This window comes from Dasypus novemcinctus, chromosome 9 (genome assembly GCF_030445035.2).
Source record: "Dasypus novemcinctus isolate mDasNov1 chromosome 9, mDasNov1.1.hap2, whole genome shotgun sequence".
Taxonomy (NCBI): Eukaryota; Metazoa; Chordata; class Mammalia; order Cingulata; family Dasypodidae; genus Dasypus; species Dasypus novemcinctus.
The window spans coordinates 68220559-68239753 of NC_080681.1; the positions used below are offsets into that span (position 1 = coordinate 68220559).

Below are 19195 nucleotides of genomic sequence, written 5' to 3' on the forward strand. Positions count from 1 at the left end.
CCTCGAAAGAGGAAAATTTACTACTATTGTGGATATTGAAAAGAATAAGCAACAGGCTTTTAAGATGATTCAAGAAATATGTGACCAGTGGAATCACAATTGGATTAAATGTGCAACTTCCCAAGGTTACCATGGTATCTCAGAGCAAAGAATGCTTTTTATTTGGATGCATAATATCTAATGTCTTTAACTCAAGATCAAAACACAAAACACTAAAAGCACATCTTGTTCTTGAATTAAAATGCTTCTGCTTACAAACACGAAATTAATAATAAATAATTAACATGGTTATTTAAAATGGATAGTACAGGAAACACATACTGGAATTGAGCAAGAGTCAGCATTTCAGAACTCACATGGGTCTACCATATGGTTCCACTAAAAAGATAAATAGTAGGAGAGTGATACTTTTCCCCTCCTCCCTGTGGCTCCTAATAGAGTTCAGTGCTAATGGCAGGCCTCTTCCTCAAAATATCTTGTCATATATACATGTATATGCATGGACATTTGAAAAAGCTCATTGCATTCTTTAAGAGTCTGTGAAAGTTGGAAAGATGCTTCCATACAGAATTCAAAATGTGTAGTGTATACAGCTCTACTATCTAACGGTAATTTCTTACAGGAGGCCTGGTTTTGTTTTTGTTTTGTTTTTTGAGTAAATGGTTAGGTATAGTGGGTTTAACATCTAATACTGGAACCTTCAGGTTTCTGTACAAACTATGACTTACTTACTCTTCAGGTCTCAGCTTAAGTAGCTCTTTCTTTGTGGCAACTTCTCACAGGCCCCAAAGATTCAGTTAGCTGTGTCTCCTCCATGTTCCTGCAGCATCATAGCACTTACATTGTCTTCCTGTGCTCCATTAGGGCAGAGATAGTGTTCTTTGCATTACTGACTCTACAGCACCAGTACAAAATAGGCACTCAGTAAACACTTGTTGAATAAATGAACGAATGTTCTTTATGAAAGTAAAAACCACACTTGTGCCCACAATCTTTTTTTTCCTCCCGAATAATCAAAACAGGATCCAAAGAATTAAGAGCATAATAGGGATTAATAACACAGGCACTAAATTGGTTTTTCTTCTAGAGAAGACCCTGAAATTCATGTTAATTTCAAGTCAATATTAGCTTTCAGTGACATGACCAGAGGATAATGGGCCACATTATATTTTTAATTATGAAAACAGGCATATGTGTTCAGTCAATTCAGGAAAGTGGATTCCATGGTAAGCCCACTTTTATTCAGTAGGGCTTGACAGCCAGCACTAAATCTTCTCAAGTATTTTAGTTTCATTTGGCCTCCTTTAGCCCCAGGAGTTTTTACATAGTACACATTTTCCACATGTAATTAAGTAATGGAAAGTGAGTTGTGATACATGACATTTAATTTTCGATGGTGGGGGAAAGTATGACAAGACCTGCAGGCACGATCATTAATCTCCTTGGATCCCTGCACTGACAAATACAACAATTCATTCTTCATCATAGAGCTCTCCTCCTGTACTCAGATCAGTATGCTTGTGTAAAGTGGATAATGCTGAACAGGAAAACCCAATAGAATTGAATATGTGGCATACAGCAAGAACCCAGATTGTAACACACATCTGGATAATCTGAGTTGAATAATTTAGTACATCAAACTCCACATGTTTAGGGCAAAATTTACAGGATTGCCCAAAATCTAATGATGTGACAAGAAAAAGGATAAAAGAGATTATGTATGTCACATATACATAATAGCAGCTTGATAATTTGCACTGACTCACAATCCCCTTGTGAATTACAGATCAATTAGTATATGAATACATATAGGTGATAAACAATATGACAAGGACTTGATCACACAATGTATATCATTATAGACTAAAGTCCCTAGTTAATTAAAATGTTGCCTGCTGCATATTTTTATAGCTTTCTGTGATTACTGCTAATCATACTGCCAAAGCTTGTGGCCACTTCCCATTTTCATCCCAATTGTCAACAAATTTGAAAAAGAGTTGCTGAAGTATAAAAGCCAAAAATGTCTGTACAATGGAAAGGCACAGAGAATCTAAATTTCCATTAAGGAAGAAAATAATGCCAAAAAGAAACACTAACTATAATGAAATACAATCTAAAGAACTATTTTTATAGTAACATTGTAACAGTACAAATGATGCTGAGTTTAAAGAAAAGTATAATTGCAACTGCTATACTGAGATGATTCAACTGCTAAATTCTTGAAACTTGATAACAAGCCAATTTTTAATTGCTTCAGGATTTGATCATTTAATGCCAGAATTAAGGTTCTTGTAACAATAGTCTGGAAGAGCGAATACACATGACAGAGGTTATAAGATGTACCTGAATGAATAATGAAATAGTCAATCAGTTGGGATGGGAGAGAATGAAATATTGGATAATATCTAAACTGTACCAGTCGTCAAGCATGAATGGGCACAAATTTTCCATAATATCCCTATTGGTAATATACAGAAATGATGAGCAATAAAATGTTTTTTTTTTTTTTGCTTGTTTACATACCTCAAATTCTGACACTATTTGATACTATGTCATTAAAATCTATTACCATGTATTTTGTCGACATGGGGATTAATTCATGTTAATTAGATTTCTCTTTACACCTTACTTAATTAAACAATTAAGTTAATTAACAGTTATACTCCTTGTTAGAGTATCAGATTATCATGGGAAAAAAAAACTATTAACGGAATTCAAAGAAATGTTTTAGGCAGCTGTGTCCATCTCTCTTACTCTAACATTTTTGAAAATGGTTTTACATAATATCTCACAGATATCTCTTCCAATGCTTAACCAATATGAAGTTAATTAAAGCACTGTTAACTGTGACTATGCTTCATTTATAAAAATATTCTAAATTATGGAATGAGACAAAGTATATATATCAGGGAGTGATTCTTCTTTTTCCTCCTCTTACCTTCTTCCTGATTTTTTTTTTCCCTTTTCTTTAACATTTGGCTTCCTCTCTCCCTTCACTTTTTCCCACCATTATAGCCTTCATCATAATCATCAACATTGTTGAGCTGCATTGCCAGGCAATTAATATGCATAAATATGTTAGACAGCTTATGAGATAGGTACATCATCCCCACGTGAGAGACCAGGAAACTGACCAAGCTCACATACTATAGAGCTGGGTTTCAAGTCCAGGCAGGGAGAATCCAGAGCTTCTTTTAATCACAAGCATCAGAGTTCAGCTATGCTTTGAAAAGATTCTGTATCTTTAGGTAAGAGTTCCAAGTGAGATGAATAAAAATAGTTCTTTCTCTTACGGCAACAGAAGCAAAAATTAATTAACAAATTTTTGGCATACAAATGACCTGACATACAACTTTTGAATCAAACAAAGACTATCAGCAGGATAGTCCAAAAGTGGATATGGAAGTAGATTGGTCGGAATCATGGCTACATATTTTTTTCCTTCTATAAAAGAAGATGTAGTGGGAAGCGGACTTGGCCCAGTGGTTAGGGCGTCTGCCTACCACATGGGAGGTCTGTGGGTCAAACTCTGGGCCTCCTTGACCTGTGTGGAGCTGGCCCATGCACAGTGCTGATGTGTGCAAGGAGTGCCGTGCCACACAGAGGTGTCCCCCACATAGGGGAGCCCCACACACAAGGAGTGTGCCCTGTAAGGAGAGCAGCCCAGCATGAAAACAAAGTGCAGCCTGCCCAGGAATGGTGCCACACACACGGAGAGCAACACAACAAGATGACGCAACAACAAGGATTCCTGATGCCACTGATAAGGATGGAAGCGGTCACAGAAGAACACACAGAGAATGGACACAGAGAGCAGACAACTGGGGGGCAGGCAAGGGGAGAAAAATTAAAAAAAAAAAAAAAGATGTAGAAAACATTTCTAATTCAAGGAAGAGGGACTTAAGTATGAGGAATTTTGTAAAATTATATGTGTGTGTGTGTTTAAATCTTAATATAAGTTAAATTAACTTAATATTATTGTTACCTCTGGAGAATAAATAACCCCAAATTACTTAGTGGAAGCTGCATATTCAACAGAACGTTCTGAATACCCACTGTGTGCGAGGCACTATAATTTAATGACCATGTAAGAAAGGTTTATAATTAGATTAACATTTTGAATGTGCATTGATACTTCTAAATTGCTTAAAGTCATTTCCAGCAAATGAGCATTTAGCAATATCCTCAATCTTGCTTACAACATTAATTAATTAAACAAATTCTTTCCTTAAATCTGCTCTCTTCTGAACAGTCAAAATTGAAATCATCAGAAACTAAAGTAATGGGGGGTTATTGCTATTATTAAATTGCTACTCAGCTTTTTCTTTCTGTATTCTAAATAATTTCAAATCACTTAACCTTTATTGGAGGAGGAGAGATTCTATTTCCCAAATACTTAATTGCATTAAATGATTTCCTTTGGATATCTTCTGCTTTCTTTAAAATGGGATGACCCAATTTAGGTAATACATGCCACCAAGATGCTGAAGGGGTACGAGTCGTGGTAATGACAGCACTTGCAGCAGCAGCAGCTGCCAGGCACTGAGCACGCATGTGCCAGGCACATGAAACCTCATGTAATCCTCACACAACCCTCTGCGGTAGGGAGCATCACTTTCTTTTACAGATGAAGAAAGTAAGGCTCAGAGCTGAGATGTCACTTTTCCAAGGTCACTGCAGTAATCTTTCTGAGGGTTTAATTTCTGGTCATTTCCCAGGATCATAGTGTCTCCTAATTATTTTGCATGAAATGCAATATTCACTTGTGTCATTTTTCTGCCTAGCTTGACTGCTGTGCTTTCAGCTATTAATTTGTATAAGAAGCTTTCAACCTAAACACAATATCTGTATGGAGTTGCCTTAATAGACCACACCTTAATCTCTTGTGGAGCTGACCTGTCCTCATGTCTGTTCATGTTTTCATCCTCTAACTCTAATTTCATAACAGAAGGGGCAAGCAGACAGAAAAAAGAGATTAGTGTCTAACACGGAGGACTTCAGGGTGAGTAATTTAGAAGGGGTTATCTTAACACACAAAAGGATACAAAAAGGAGGGAGGTTTTTCTCCCTGGAAATAACTAGAAAGCCAGAAAATGCTATTGGGTAGGAGAAGAGGGCACCAAATGTAGGATTTTCCTCAAGAGCAAAGCAGCAACACCCAGTAAGTCTCAAGTGATGTCACAGGAAGGAATGTTTAAATCATTTCCATTAGCACCCATATCTGGGAAGAAAACTACCCCCTATCAGCCCCCCACCCCCCACTTAGCCCCCTGAAAATGGATAGAAGGTCTAACTGACTAGTGAGAAGAAGAAAAAAAAAAGGTCATCACCATAATAAAATACCCACTAACATTCATTCAAGCCCTTAACTTTGCTAGGCACTATGTTGGGCATTTTCAATTTACTGAACTATCACAATTAATGATGTAGGTGCTTTATTATCCCCATTTTACAGCTTATAAAACTGACATACAGAGGGAAAAGAAAAAGCAATAGTAAACAGACAGGTTTGGTTACATTGTCTAAAAATAATACAGATTTACCTGTCCTTTCAGCAAATAATAGAAAATGAAGGGGAAAAATTAACCTCATTCCACTGCTGACATGACAATGAGGGCTATAGTGAAGATGCCCAATTCAGATTCACTTATATGAGAGGGCACAATCAACTAGCAGGCAAGGTATGGGTAAATGTGGAGTCCCACATATACAACACAATCTTAGATGACAAAGTTCATGTCTCCTTTACTCTGGATTTCTTGCTAGTACTCCTAATATGAAGCTCATATAAATTTCCTAGATTCTGTTTTCCTGCGTATGCTTTGGTGAAGACATAAGTGAGTCAGTAAATAGTATCAAATGATGGTGACAGGAAGAAGAAACACTAAAGGGGTCTATTATATTTATATGAAGGATAATCAGATTCAGGAGGGGAAGAAATTTTTATAATTGAAATACAAATATTAGCCTCAATGACCAGTTCTATCATTGATACATAAAAAACAACAAGAGAATCTCAATCAAAACAATCTACACTTAAAGTGAGAAAAGGAAAATGTATTTTTAAATGAACAGTGATTTTGTTAGATAAACCAAAGACAAACACAAATAACAGAATAATTACACAAATAATAACAACATCTCCAGAAGAGATCCTTGTAATTTTAGCAAATCAGCTGTATCTACCTTACCTGATGAAAACCAGCTTGACTTTTGATGGGGCAGTCTTAATAATGGCAGACGCATTTTGGTGACTTCTTCCATACAGGATCTGATTGTTTATCTGTTTGGGAGAAAAATAAAATGCACCAGTAATATATAATATGTATATTTTACACCAAAAAATATATATTTAGAATGTCTTGTCAGTAGGCTCTACTTTGGAATTTGTGCTCCTGAGTGTGATGGAGTTGGACTCAGATGTGACCTCTCTACACATGCCTCTTCTGTCAGTTTTACTGATCCTGTGGTTGGTGCGGGGGTTGGTATATACCCAGGAGACTTGAATCTCTGGACTGGCCATGTGCCAGCTGGGCCCTGAGCCTCAGCAGAATTGCAAACCCTACTCTCCAGATCGTTGGACTCACCCAGATGAGCTAACAGGGAGGTGAAGATGGTCAATCACACCGGGGAACCAAGAGTGTCTACAACTGCAAGCAGGAGAATCACATCCATCAGCCATGTGGGATCTAAGCCCCCTCTCAATTTAGAGGTGGAATGGACATCACCATCCCAGGGTCCACAGGATGGAGGAATAAAATGTGGATTAGAGTGGACTTACTGGTATTCTACTATAGAACTATTGTGACTCTAGCAATGGAAGAAATTGTATCATTGATGTGGAGACAGTGGCCACAGTAGTTGCTGAGGGCAGGAAGAGGGAAGACGAGGTGTGATATGGGGGCATTTTCTGGACTTGGAGTTGTCCTAAATGATATTGCAGGGTCAGATGCTGGACATTACATATCCTGCCATAACCCACTGAATGGACTGGGGGAGAGTGTAAACTACCATGTATAATCCATGTGGTGCAGCAGTGCTCCAAAATGTATTCACCGAATGCAATGAATGTGCCACAATGAAAGAGGTTGTTGATGTGGGAGAAGTAGGGTGGGGTAGGGTGTGGGGTATATGGGAACCTCTTATATTTTTTAATGTAACATTTTCTGTGATCTATGTATCTTTGAAAAAAAGACAAAAAATATATTTAAAAAAGAATGAATAAACAAAATTTAAAAATCCCATTAAATTTAAATTAAAAAAATTTAAAAATCCCATTAAAATTCAAATCCCATTAAATTTTAAGCAGGTACATGTTAATATTATCTAATGCTAAAAATCTTAATATAGTAGTATGGATTCAAACATAGTAATTTAAACATTATTAAAATCTCTTAAATTCAGTTTGACTTAAGTTAATAAAGAAAACACAGTCCTTGACATTTTTGCTAAACTTCTTCAAGAGAGCAGTAGATGAGCTATAGGCAAAAACTTTATAACAGATATTGCATTTCTTACAGCTTTTCCAGAATCCTAAAAAATGTAGAAAACAGACCAAACTGGTATTCACCAGAGCTCTGGAGGGCCCATTAAACGTGATTCTCTAAATGTGCCAAGGTTATTACATAGCACAAATTTTGTGACTCCAGAGGAGGTAAGTACTACGTTCCCGTTTTGAGTCAAAGTTAGGTAGATCATACAGAAACATTTTAGCATACACAATCAATGAGCCATCTGCTCATATTCAAGTTGTGGCAGGATTTTTAACTTGATTGGATATGATATAAAACACTTACATTTTAATGTTTTAATTTCTTTTCCCACTGACAAATTATGATAATAGCTGTAATCAATTTTTCATTTTACTTTATCCATTTGATACAGCTAGTATAATTTTGGCTTTTTGTTTTTTTTACCTTGTCTCTTCAATAAGCAGTTAATGATTTATTTGATTTACTCCAATACTCATTATTTAAGGGATATGCCTTCTGTAATCAGTATTTAATTTGCCTGTGCTTTATGTTTCTGAAATTTTGCATTTGAAGACACACCTGAAAAAGTTATCTTTTTTTGTTGCAAAAGTTATAAAGAGAAAGGGTCTAGAAGTGAATACTTCAAAGGATAGAACAAAAATATACTCTTTTTAACTATCTAAAACAAAGCTCATCTATAACTTTGCCTGAAGTGGGAAAACTAGGATTCATACCCAAGGCTGCTGTAAAGACTAAATTCAAGCACCCTCCTCACTGCCTCTCTTTCTACTTGCTTTTGCTTTTCACTAAGATAATTCATTTCACAGAAGTCCACTGATCTCTACACTTTTTCTTTGTACCACAGATTCCTCTTCTCTAAAAGGAATTCAAACACCTACTTCATAAAGCTGTTATAAGCATTAAACAAAATAATATCTTTTAAATTTAATTTATGTACTCTTGATAGCAAAGGGATTTTAAATTTTTTACAGGTTCAAAACTATCTTTCTGTTAATGTTTCTGCCTTTAATATCATATATTAAAAAATGTGCCCACTCTCAGGACATACAATTATCCATGTCTATATATGCTAATACTTTAATGGTTTTATTTTTCCTACATTTACATATTCTTACCTTACTTAATTACAAGTGGAATGGTGAAATAAATCATGTAATCATTAGAAGTAAAAAGCATACTTAATGATATTAGAAATGTTCAAAATGTATTAAGTGGCAGAACCAGGTTGTAAAATAGTATGTATGGCATAATCACATTTTTGCTAATCATATTTTCCAATCTCTTTAATGTATAAGAACTACAAACAAGGTAGCATTTTAAAAAATGAGATGACAGAATATGCCAGGTTTGATGCCTGGTATTCAGGTAATCATTTGCCAATGCCTTCTCCTCTGTGCCCAGCCTCTGGTTTTAGAAAGTCTTTCCTAAACTAGGACCTGATCTAACCCTCTTGTCTTTGAATTCTATTGCACTAGATTAAAAAACAAACTTGTCTTATGGCACTTATAACACAACCTGGCATGGTAAAATCAATCTTCGTCAAATGGTAAACACCAGTAGAGACACATAATAAACATTTATTGAACTGAGCTATACTCCTTGAGGGTAGGCACTGGATTCCTCCCCTTGGTATTTCCCAGCTTTTCCTGTATAGCTCTGCAAAAGTGGTTCTCTTTGAGGATTTGCAAAATTGCAGGTCCTGAATGGAAGTGGTACTTATTCAACTGCTTGTACGATTCCTCTGAGATGGCCTGTAGCCATCAAGGTGATTGAGATTTTAAAAATTCTTTTCTGATCAGCAAAAGCTTGAGCATACAGGAAATTGAACTGTTTCATGCTTATGGATATGCCTGCTTTTGAGCTGTGCGATAGATTAGAATGTATGGTACTATTATTCTAGGAGGGAAAATTATATTCCAAACGAAGAAAGGAGTCATTAATTTTAATTTACATAAAAGTAAATCTAAAGTATGCTTTTCATGGCGTTGTTTCTAAATATTCAGAGGTTCTGGTAATAGAAAGGCAAAGCAGCTTGCCTGCTGTTGATTTTTTTCCAGTGCCAACAACTGTGGTGTTTACTGCTAAAGCAGATGCTCACTACAAATGTTGCATGGCCTCTAGAGAAGCTCTGCTATATGGTAGAAAACTGGAAACAGAGCAAGAAACTCAAGACAGAGTGAAATCTGATTTAACTGGGTTAAACCTTAGAGGAAAATGCAGATCTCAGTGTGTGTGTGTGTGTGTGTGTATAAAATCCAAGATAAAGTCACTTTTCTCGCTCTGAGTTTCATGAGTGGTAGCTCTCTTACATGTTTTTTCACAGTCCTATTTAATATGAAGCAATTTTACTATTTAAATGAAAGGTATGCAGCTTCCAGCTATGTAAGCAGTTTTTATATTTCTTCATCATTAAAGAAAACACACTCCAGAGAAAATTCAGTTAGTAATTAGAAGGAATATGATAAATTTTTATGTGCAATTAACTTTAGATTGTCACTTATTCTAATAATGTGAAGCTGCTGTTCTCTGAGGGCACTATTCTTTAAACAGATGTAGGAGGTCTTCCAAGTATAGCATAGGCAAAAAAGAAAGCATTCTACATCTTTTGGAAGTCTTTCAGGTTAATTATAATTGCTGACTCTGTGCCGGACACTTAGCTAAACTTTAGGCACCATATATACAGTATACAATATAATATATTTATTATTCCATTCAACAGATGAGGAAACAAACTCAGAGAAACTAAGTATTTATCCAAGGTGATTTTGGTCATTCGTTGTAAAAGGCTGTGTCCTTGGGCACACCTAGAGGTCCCATCATCCGTGCGGTGCAGATGGTATGCATGTGATCGTGACTTGTAAAGGTCATCATTATGATGATGTCTATTAAATGAACTTGAGCAGGAAAAGGAAGATGCTAGTCACTCACCATCATAGGTCCTGGAATTCTGAGATAAAGGGGTCAGAATTAAACAAATCACCACAACACATACACTGCATGTTTCTCTTTGATCAAATAAACTGTGCCTTGAACAATAATATATCTCTATTATACTTATTTTCATTGCACAAATATGCATATATTAACCACTCTTTCAACATTCTAACCCAAGCAAAAGGAAAATAAATGAAATATTTCAAATGGGGGCAAATACTGCTTAAAATCGTGATCATTCAGAATATACAGAAATAGGAAAAAAATATTATTTCCCATTTATTTCCAATAAACTGAGAAGAGAAATTAAGTGCCTTGCCCAGTATTTCTCACTATGAAAGGTGATTCAATGACATAAGGGAAGAATAATAAATCATTTTGGACATGTCCCTATCTTTGATATTATCCCAGAATGGTGGGAAGAACTATCTTTAGCCCTGATTTTGTTTGTTCCACTTCACCCAAATGTTCACTATCTTAAAATTTGAGATCTACAACTCTCTCATCCAAGGGTAACCACATATCCTGATTTTTTGTGGGGACAGTGGCAGTTTATGAGTTTATACATTTTGTTCCAGCTTAATTAATATCAATAGCTCCCCTTCTCAAAAGTGCCTCAGTGTGGATGATAAATTGTATTTTATGTTCCCAAGGCATGATTCTGGGAAGTATATTTTATGCCATGTAATCTCAATTTCCTTATCACTAAGATGAGAAGGCCAGAGCAGATGGAAGACACAGAGACTTTGAGGAAACTTTGCAGCATATACTTCTCTTTCCTAGGGATGGTTCTTCAAACCCTCCCATCACAACACAATTGAAAAGGGTGGGCAGCCAAGCCATCATTCCAGGTCAAAGCTGATCAGGCAGGAGGAGCAGTGTGACCCATGGGAGCTGAGACACAGCTAACTATTCTCTACATGTTGTTTGAGCTTTTGTGACATGGCCATATAATGCCACATGGATGAAGGGTCAGAGAAAGCCATCCCTTCCTGAGGCCCACACGCATCTTCACCTTCAGCTGCCAGGAGAGACTCCTGTACCATTACAATAAATTATTTTTCTTGGCTAAATTACATTGAACTTATTTCTGATCTTTGCAATAAAAAAAGTCTCCAATGACATAGTTTCTGAGTTCTGAGACCCCATCATTCTAAATACTTATTTGTACAGTAAAGTGACATACCTCTTCCTAACATCTAGCTTTATGCTCTCTGTACTCAGTAATTTGCCTTGGCATTTGAGAGGAGAAAAAGAGGAAAAGGAAATAGAAAGAAATCTTCCTGTGCAAAGGAAACTTCCACACTCTTAACCTGCAATTCTGGATTTCTTATCTGTTTTTGGCTTCCTCTTCTGATTACTGACAGAAAGGACTTTCTCAATTCCTCCAGATGGTTGGCAACTTCTGTTTCAGCTCCATGATCCCTGGTCCCAAAAAGACACTAATATTTTATTTTATGGGCAAGTTAGCTCTTTTTCTCCAGGTTCTGAATTAGCAATGCAATGACATCATTCAGGAGTAAATTACAGCAGCTGAGGAAAACAGCTCTAAATAAGAAACACCTGCATTTGCAAAGCTTTTAAGTCACATTATAATGAGTTTTCATTGTGCTTATTTTTTCCTCTCCTGGGTTGATTACTTGTACTGTAGTTAAAAATAAACTGATTTGAGATAAATTTCCTATATTTATATACCAGACATGGGATGCTTAATTGCAATGTTTTACATTTGGTAGCAAAAATAGAATTAGGGTTAATCTAGCAAAGATTCAGCAAAAGTAAATGGATTTAAACTCTTTCTCATACTGCATAAACTTTCACTTTAGAGATCTTTAACACGATTTGTTTCAATAAGCTTAATTATTCAAAAATATCACAGAGATGTTTTGAACTCTTAATTTTCCATATTTCAACTGAACATGAATATAAATTTATGCTGAAAAGCAGCTCAATTAAATCTATTTTAAAAACTTAACAAATTGGAAGTAAAAGTTAATTAACTTGAGCTAGGATTGGAAATATTAATTATACAAATTTAAAATTTAGCTCAAGCAACAGATTTGCTTGAGGATGAATTTCATGTCATAATACATTCAACAATTCCCTCTTTGCACATACTTTTATTAAAGCAGAAGGTTTCTAATGAAAAGTGACAAATTATTATTAAAGAACTAAGTCGAAATTCAGGTAACTTGAATTGCTGATAATGAAAACCTGAAAGTCCCTTTCCCTATTTCTAAACTTCACATTTCATGACATTAGGATATATTGGTTAACTTTTTCTCTTTTACTGCATATAACATTCCTGTAGAAAAAAGAATCATGTGTTTATAATGAAGAATATTTTTATAAGCTAATTTTTTTTAAAGATTTATTTTATTTCTCCCTTTCCCCCTTCCATTGTCTGTGTCCACTGTGTGTTCTTCTGTGTCAGCTTGCATTCTTGTTATGTGGCACTGGAAAAGTGTCACTTTTTTTTGGTCGCATCATCTTGCTGCGTCAGCTCTCCATGTGTGCGGCGCCACTCCTGGGCAGGCTGTGCTTTTTTTGTGCAAAGCAGTTTTCCTTGCAGGTCACACTCCTTGCATGTGGGGCACCTCTACGTGGGCAACAACCCTGCATGGCACGGCACTCCTTGCACATGACAGCACTGTGCATGGGCCAGCTCACCACATGGGTCAGGAGGCCCTGGGTATAGAACCCTTGACCCTCCATATGGTAAGCAGATGCTCTATCAGTTGAGCCACAATCTCTTCCTGTATAAGCTAACTTTTAATCTAATAATTTAAATTTTAAGAATTTACCTTAAAAAGATGAAAAAGTAAGGTGTCAGGGGAGCAGATGTAGCTAGAGTGGTTGAGTGCCTGCTCCGCATGAACAAGGTCCCAGGTTCATTCCCTGTTACCTCCTAAAAACAAACACATGAAAAAACCAACTCTCATTGGAGAGCAGCTAAAGCTCAGTGGTTGAGTGCCTGCTTCCCACGTACCAGGCCCTGGGTTCAATATCTGCTACCTCCTGAAAAAAAGTAGGGTGTCAAAATGTCCATCATGGCTATATTTTAATAGAGAAAAACTGGAAAAGAAACCCAAAAAACAACCTACACATTCATCACGAAAAGGTTGATTATGCTTGTCATGGAATGTCAAATATGGAAAACTGTGAGATTAAAAAGGAGGTGAGGGAGGATGATATAGATCTAGATGCATAGCCATAGAAAGATAATGTTGTTGAGTGAAAAAGAATCATGAAACCTACTAATTTATCATATTAATTTCATTTATGTAAACGGCTCTGTCTAGGTCTAAAGAAAGTTTTTAACCTCTACTAAATGACAACACTGAAGCTAGCTCTGATTGAGGGATGTAAGGTGATTTTCAGATTTTTTTTACATATTGATATTTTTTTTTTCTTTTTTCTTTTTCTTTTTTTTTTAATATTTATTTATTTATTTTTTTAAATTACATTAAAAAAAATATATGAGGTCCCATTCAACCCCACCGCCCCCACCCCCCACTCCCCCCACAGCAACACTCTCTCCCATCATCGTGATACATCCATTGCACCTGGTAAGTTCATCTCTGAGCATCACTGCACCCCATAGTCAATGGTCCACATCATAGCCCAGACTCTCTCACATTCCATCCAGTGGGCCCTGGGGGGATCTACAGTGTCCCGTAATTGTCCATGAAGCACTATCCAGGACAACTCCACGTCCCGAAAACGCCTCCACATCTCATCTCTTCCTCCCGTTCCCCACACCCAGCAGCCCCCATGGCTACCGTTCCCACACCCATTCCACATTTTCTCTGTGGACATTGGATTGGTTGTGTCCATTGCACACCTATGTCAAGTGAGGGCTTAGATTCCACATGGGTACTGGATGCACTCTTCCCGCTTCTAGTTGTAGACACTCTAGGCTCCATGTTGTGGTGGTTGACCTTCTTCAACTCCATGTTAGCTGAGTGGAGTAAGTCCAATAAGTCAAAGTGTAGGAGCTGAAGTCTGTTGAGGCTCTGGGCCTGGGTGTCATATTACATATTGATATTTTATAACCAGTCCTTTTTTGCAATTATACCATTTAATAAATATTTACAACATCAAGGCACACTATGTGTGTCTATAGTATTTAGCATAGTGTGTTTATAAATGTGTGTGTATACATATACAAGCCTTAAATTACTTCACTTAAGTCTCTCACACATCAGTAGAGAAATGTATTATCACCTCATTATACAGATGGGGAAATTGAGGCTTAATGAGATTAAGAAATTTGACCAATGTAACATATTTAGAACCAGGATTTAGTGCCAAATCTGCTTGAACCCAAAGCCTGTCCATTTAATAATTAGAAAACATTCATTAAGGGTATTTATCTGGGGTAACAAAAATCAAAAAGAAAACATAGGACAAGTATCAGTTGTATTCCTATGAAACCCTCACTCAAATTTACAGGGCCTCTCACAAAGTAGAAATCCCACACCAAATAATATTCCAATAAAAGTATAGTAGATATGTTACATATTTATCCATTTTTTCACTTACTCAACAGTTGCTGCACAAGTGACATGGATCAGGAATTTTCATTAGCACCCCATAGCTATGATATACTGAAGCACTAAATATATTTCAGATACCAGATTCTATGAAATCCATTTTATAAGAATTACTTTACTCAGACAGATGTGGTCCCTGCCCTAAAAAAGTTGGTACTCTAATAAGTGAAGACAGTCATGGAAATAAACAATTTTATTGCTATATGAAGCAAAAAGTGATTGCCTCTTCGTGGAAGTGAGTAAGTCGATCTTAAGGAAGAATAGACAGACACTTAGCAGGCACATGGAGGTATGAGTAGTAGGAAGGGACTTAGGGTAGGGGAAAAGCATATGAGCAGACATGCAGGTGTGCAACTACAAGTCTCTTCTTGGGAACCACAGGGACTTCAGAATAGCTTTAAGGACTATGGTAGACTAACAGATAATGGAGGTAATCAGGTCTGCTCCAAAGAAGACCTCTTATACTTGTAGAATATTTTCCCTTTCCAAAAATCTTGGCCACCAGCCTCAATGAAAAATGATTCTCACTCTCCAAACCATTGCTTCAGTTCTACAGATGGCGAAACTGAAGGGAGGAAAGAGATACCAAGGGTAGGGCTGAAATAAGGAAGATGACTAAAATTCACGTGAAAACACAGCTTCGCAAAAATGAAAAAAGATTTCTGAATAAATAATCACATTAAGTTTTTTCTCAAAAATACAAAATAATATATGTCAAGTAGCAACATCTCAATATTATGAGAAAAGGAGCAGTTTTTAAGGACTATGCTTAATGGATGTAGGGCCAAAATGCAATCTTCTGCAACTTCAATTTAATCTATTTTTGTAAGGTACAGTGTTCCCAAAGGAACACATTCATTTAAAAGGTTTGTGCATGAGATTTATTTTCTTTCAAACAAAACTAATTAAACTGAAATATTTTCTGAAGGTAAAGCAATAGTAACGTATAGCTCACCTATTGCTAATATTGGGAAAATAGTAAATTATTATTTTGAATCCTAAACCCTGACATCTTTTGAAAAATATGGACTTACTGATTTAAAAGACGGAAGTGTTTATATGCTGCTCGCATTTTCAGCATGTCTGTGGAAGTTACCCCAATTGCCATTGGCTGGGTCACCTGACCAACTGAAGTAGGTACCTGTAGATAATTTCCTATTACCTACATGGCATATGAATGAATGAGTGGATTGAGGCAGAAGTATAATCCACTTCTCAAGAGGTCATTAATATTGCAAAGGAATATGCTTACCTAGGAGGTTGAGGCACTAAAGCATAGTTTCATTAAATGGTATTATTAGGCACATATGCAAATAGGACTCAAGTGACCAGTGACCTAGAATTCCTTCTACTAAGAACATAGTTACATGCTACCAAGTCAGTACAAACAGCTGAACTGATTAGAACTCAATCCCCAGTCCCTCTATTACTAGTTTTTTCTCTTGCCTTTAAAATATTTTACTTTCCCCTGCCACCGTCACAAATCCAATCACCTATCAAAGGTCCCTACCAAAGCTCATAAGTAAATCCATCCTGTAGAGGCAAGATTACATCACATGCACTTGACAGCTTTTAGAGCATACCTCATACAGGGACCAGTAAGGTAGGTAAGGTAGGTATCCTGTACTTTTTAAGATGAGGATACTGAGACTCAAAAACTCAGTGACTTGTACAAGGGTACTAGGTAAGGTAGTGTCAGAGACAAGATCCAAATCCCAAAGCATCTTGCCAGTAGGTTTGGGGCCTCTGGAATGGGGGACAATAATGCTCATTTTGATGTCATGAGATACCTGCTGCTTCTCTTAATATTCACCTTAATCATCTATAGTCCATCTCCAGCCACTCCTTCTCCACCCCCTCCCCCAAAAAAACCCCAGCACCCAATTCTCCTTCCAAATGCCATACCGTGGTAAAGGAAGAGAAAAATCCAACTCAAATATAAATTTTTTAAAAAGTTAATTTCTCCCCCCTCCCTCCAATGTCTGCTCTCTGTGTCCATTCACTGTGTGCTTGTACTCTCATTAGGTGGCTTTGGGAACCGATCCTGGGACCTTCTGGAGTGGGAGAGAGGCGATCACTCTCTTGTATCACCTCAGCTCCCTGATCTGTTGCGTCTCCTATTGTCTCTCCTCTGTCTCTTTTTGTTGCGCCATCTTGCCATGCCAGCTCTCTGTGTGGGCCAGCACTCCGCATGGGCGAGCTCACCACATAGGCCAGCGTGCCTTCATCAGGAGGCGCTGGGCATAAAACCCTGTACCTCCTATATGGCAGATGGGAATGCAATAACTTGAGCCACATCCACTTCCCTCAAATATAATTTTTAAACTCTATCACCAGAGGATAATACTATTTTCTCATTCACATCATTATGTATCTATGTATGAACTAGTTTATTCAATGAAAAAGCTGCATGTATCAGATTGGCTGCATGTATCGCATTGACTATGGTCTGATTGTGTCCAGTATTTACTAGCTTTGGGGGAAAGAGGCTCTCTTATAGTGTTAAGGGGCAGAAAACTGGTATAACACTATAGGAGAATGACTTGATAGAATTTATGCCACAGATTTAGTCAAACAATTACACAAAGCCTTATATTCTGGGGAGCAGACTTGGCCCAGTAGTTAGGGCGTCCACCTCCCACATGGGAGGTCCGTGGTTCAAACCCCGGGCCTCCTTGACCCGTGTGGAGCTGGCCCACATGCAGTGCTGATGGCGCAAGGAGTACCGCACCACGCAGGAGTGTCCCCCGCATAGGGGAGCCTCCCCATGCAAGGAGCACACCCCGTAAGGAGAGCTGCCCAGCATGAAAGAAAGTGCAGCCTGCCCAGGAATGGCGCCGTTCACACAGAGAGCTGACACAGCAAGATGACGCAACAAAAAGAAACACAGATTCCCATGCCGCTGACAACAACAGAAGCGGACAAAGAAGAAGATGCAGCAAGTGGACACAGAGAACAGACAACTGGGGGTGGGGGGAAGGGGAGAGAAATAAATAAAATAAATCTTTAAATAATAACAACAATAATAAACAAGTGGGGAAGAGATGACAGAGGAATGACAGAATATTGACAAGCACTGAACTATGTGATAAGTATACAGGGAGGTACCTGTTAGAAAATACCCATAATTAAAGTTAAAAAAAAAAAAAAAGGAAGAAAAAGTACAGGGGCATATCTCCCCAGTGAAGAATTTTCTGAAGAAACTGTGGTATAGTGAATACTTGACTGGTCTTTGTTCCTAGTTCCTGGAAAAGCAATCTCCAAATCCTTGGAATTTCCTGTAATCTTTTGTTCTTCATCATGGGCCCAAGACCACATTTGATAGATGCAGGGTGGGTGCTGGCCACATCAGAAAGACCAACCGTGTGATTAGGGGTTGGGGCCAAAGCAAAAGCTAACTCATATCAGCCCACCTCCCTGACCTCCGAGACTGTTGAGAATACTCATCACTGCTGTGCCAGGAGGGTCTGGAGAGGACATGGAAGCTTCCATTCAAGACCCTCCCAGACCTCACCCTAAGTGACGGTAGGAAACCCTGAATTTGTAGCCAGTTTGGTCAAGGGTGGTCCTGGAGGCCACAGAAGTTGCGACTGATACCTGAAGGGCAATCTTGTAGAGAATTTCCTTTAACCCGGGGAATCTGGCCTAACTCTGTAGAGTCAGAATTGAATTGACTGAGTTAATGCAGTATTTGCAGTCAGTGTCAGAAGTTGTGGAGGCTGCAGAAGTTTGTGATATATAAACACCTTTTGATTTTTAATATTTAAACTTCATAGGATCTACATATCTCTAAACATATTTTTCCGTCACTGTTTATATAAGAAAAATTTATGTACATCCTGATTACAAGTAAAACATTTTAAACAAAATGATGTAAGGGAAGTCTTGTGCTGTATTCCAAATACAGAATAATAGGGAGATACTTTGAACTGTATCAACACAGAGGACATACAATTTGGATATTAGTGGAGCTAAGAGAAGCCCTGTTACTGCACACGAGCAGCTAACTATGCGTTAATCATATTTATGTGAAGATTCTGAAATGATACTAAAACACTTTACATCCTAACATAATTATGTGTTACCTATACTGGGTTAATTTTATTGCATTTTACTCATATTTTATATCTTAGTTTCTTGGGCTGCTTAAAGCCAATATCATGAAATGACTCAGCTTGAAAAGTGGGAATTTATTAACTTACAGTTTTGAGG

The 19195-nt window shown here is 37.3% G+C and overlaps 1 protein-coding gene across 11 annotated transcripts in view; it reads right to left on the minus strand.

Moving 5' to 3' along the window:
- Positions 1 to 19195, minus strand: part of PATJ (PATJ crumbs cell polarity complex component) — a 435722-nt gene that overhangs the window by 123765 nt on the left and 292762 nt on the right. For all 11 annotated transcript variants that reach the window (XM_071217421.1, XM_071217419.1, XM_012519032.3 and 8 more), the window contains one exon: positions 6192 to 6283. In XM_071217421.1, coding sequence (XP_071073522.1) covers positions 6192 to 6283 — 92 coding nt within the window. The remainder of the gene's footprint in view (positions 1 to 6191; positions 6284 to 19195) is intronic.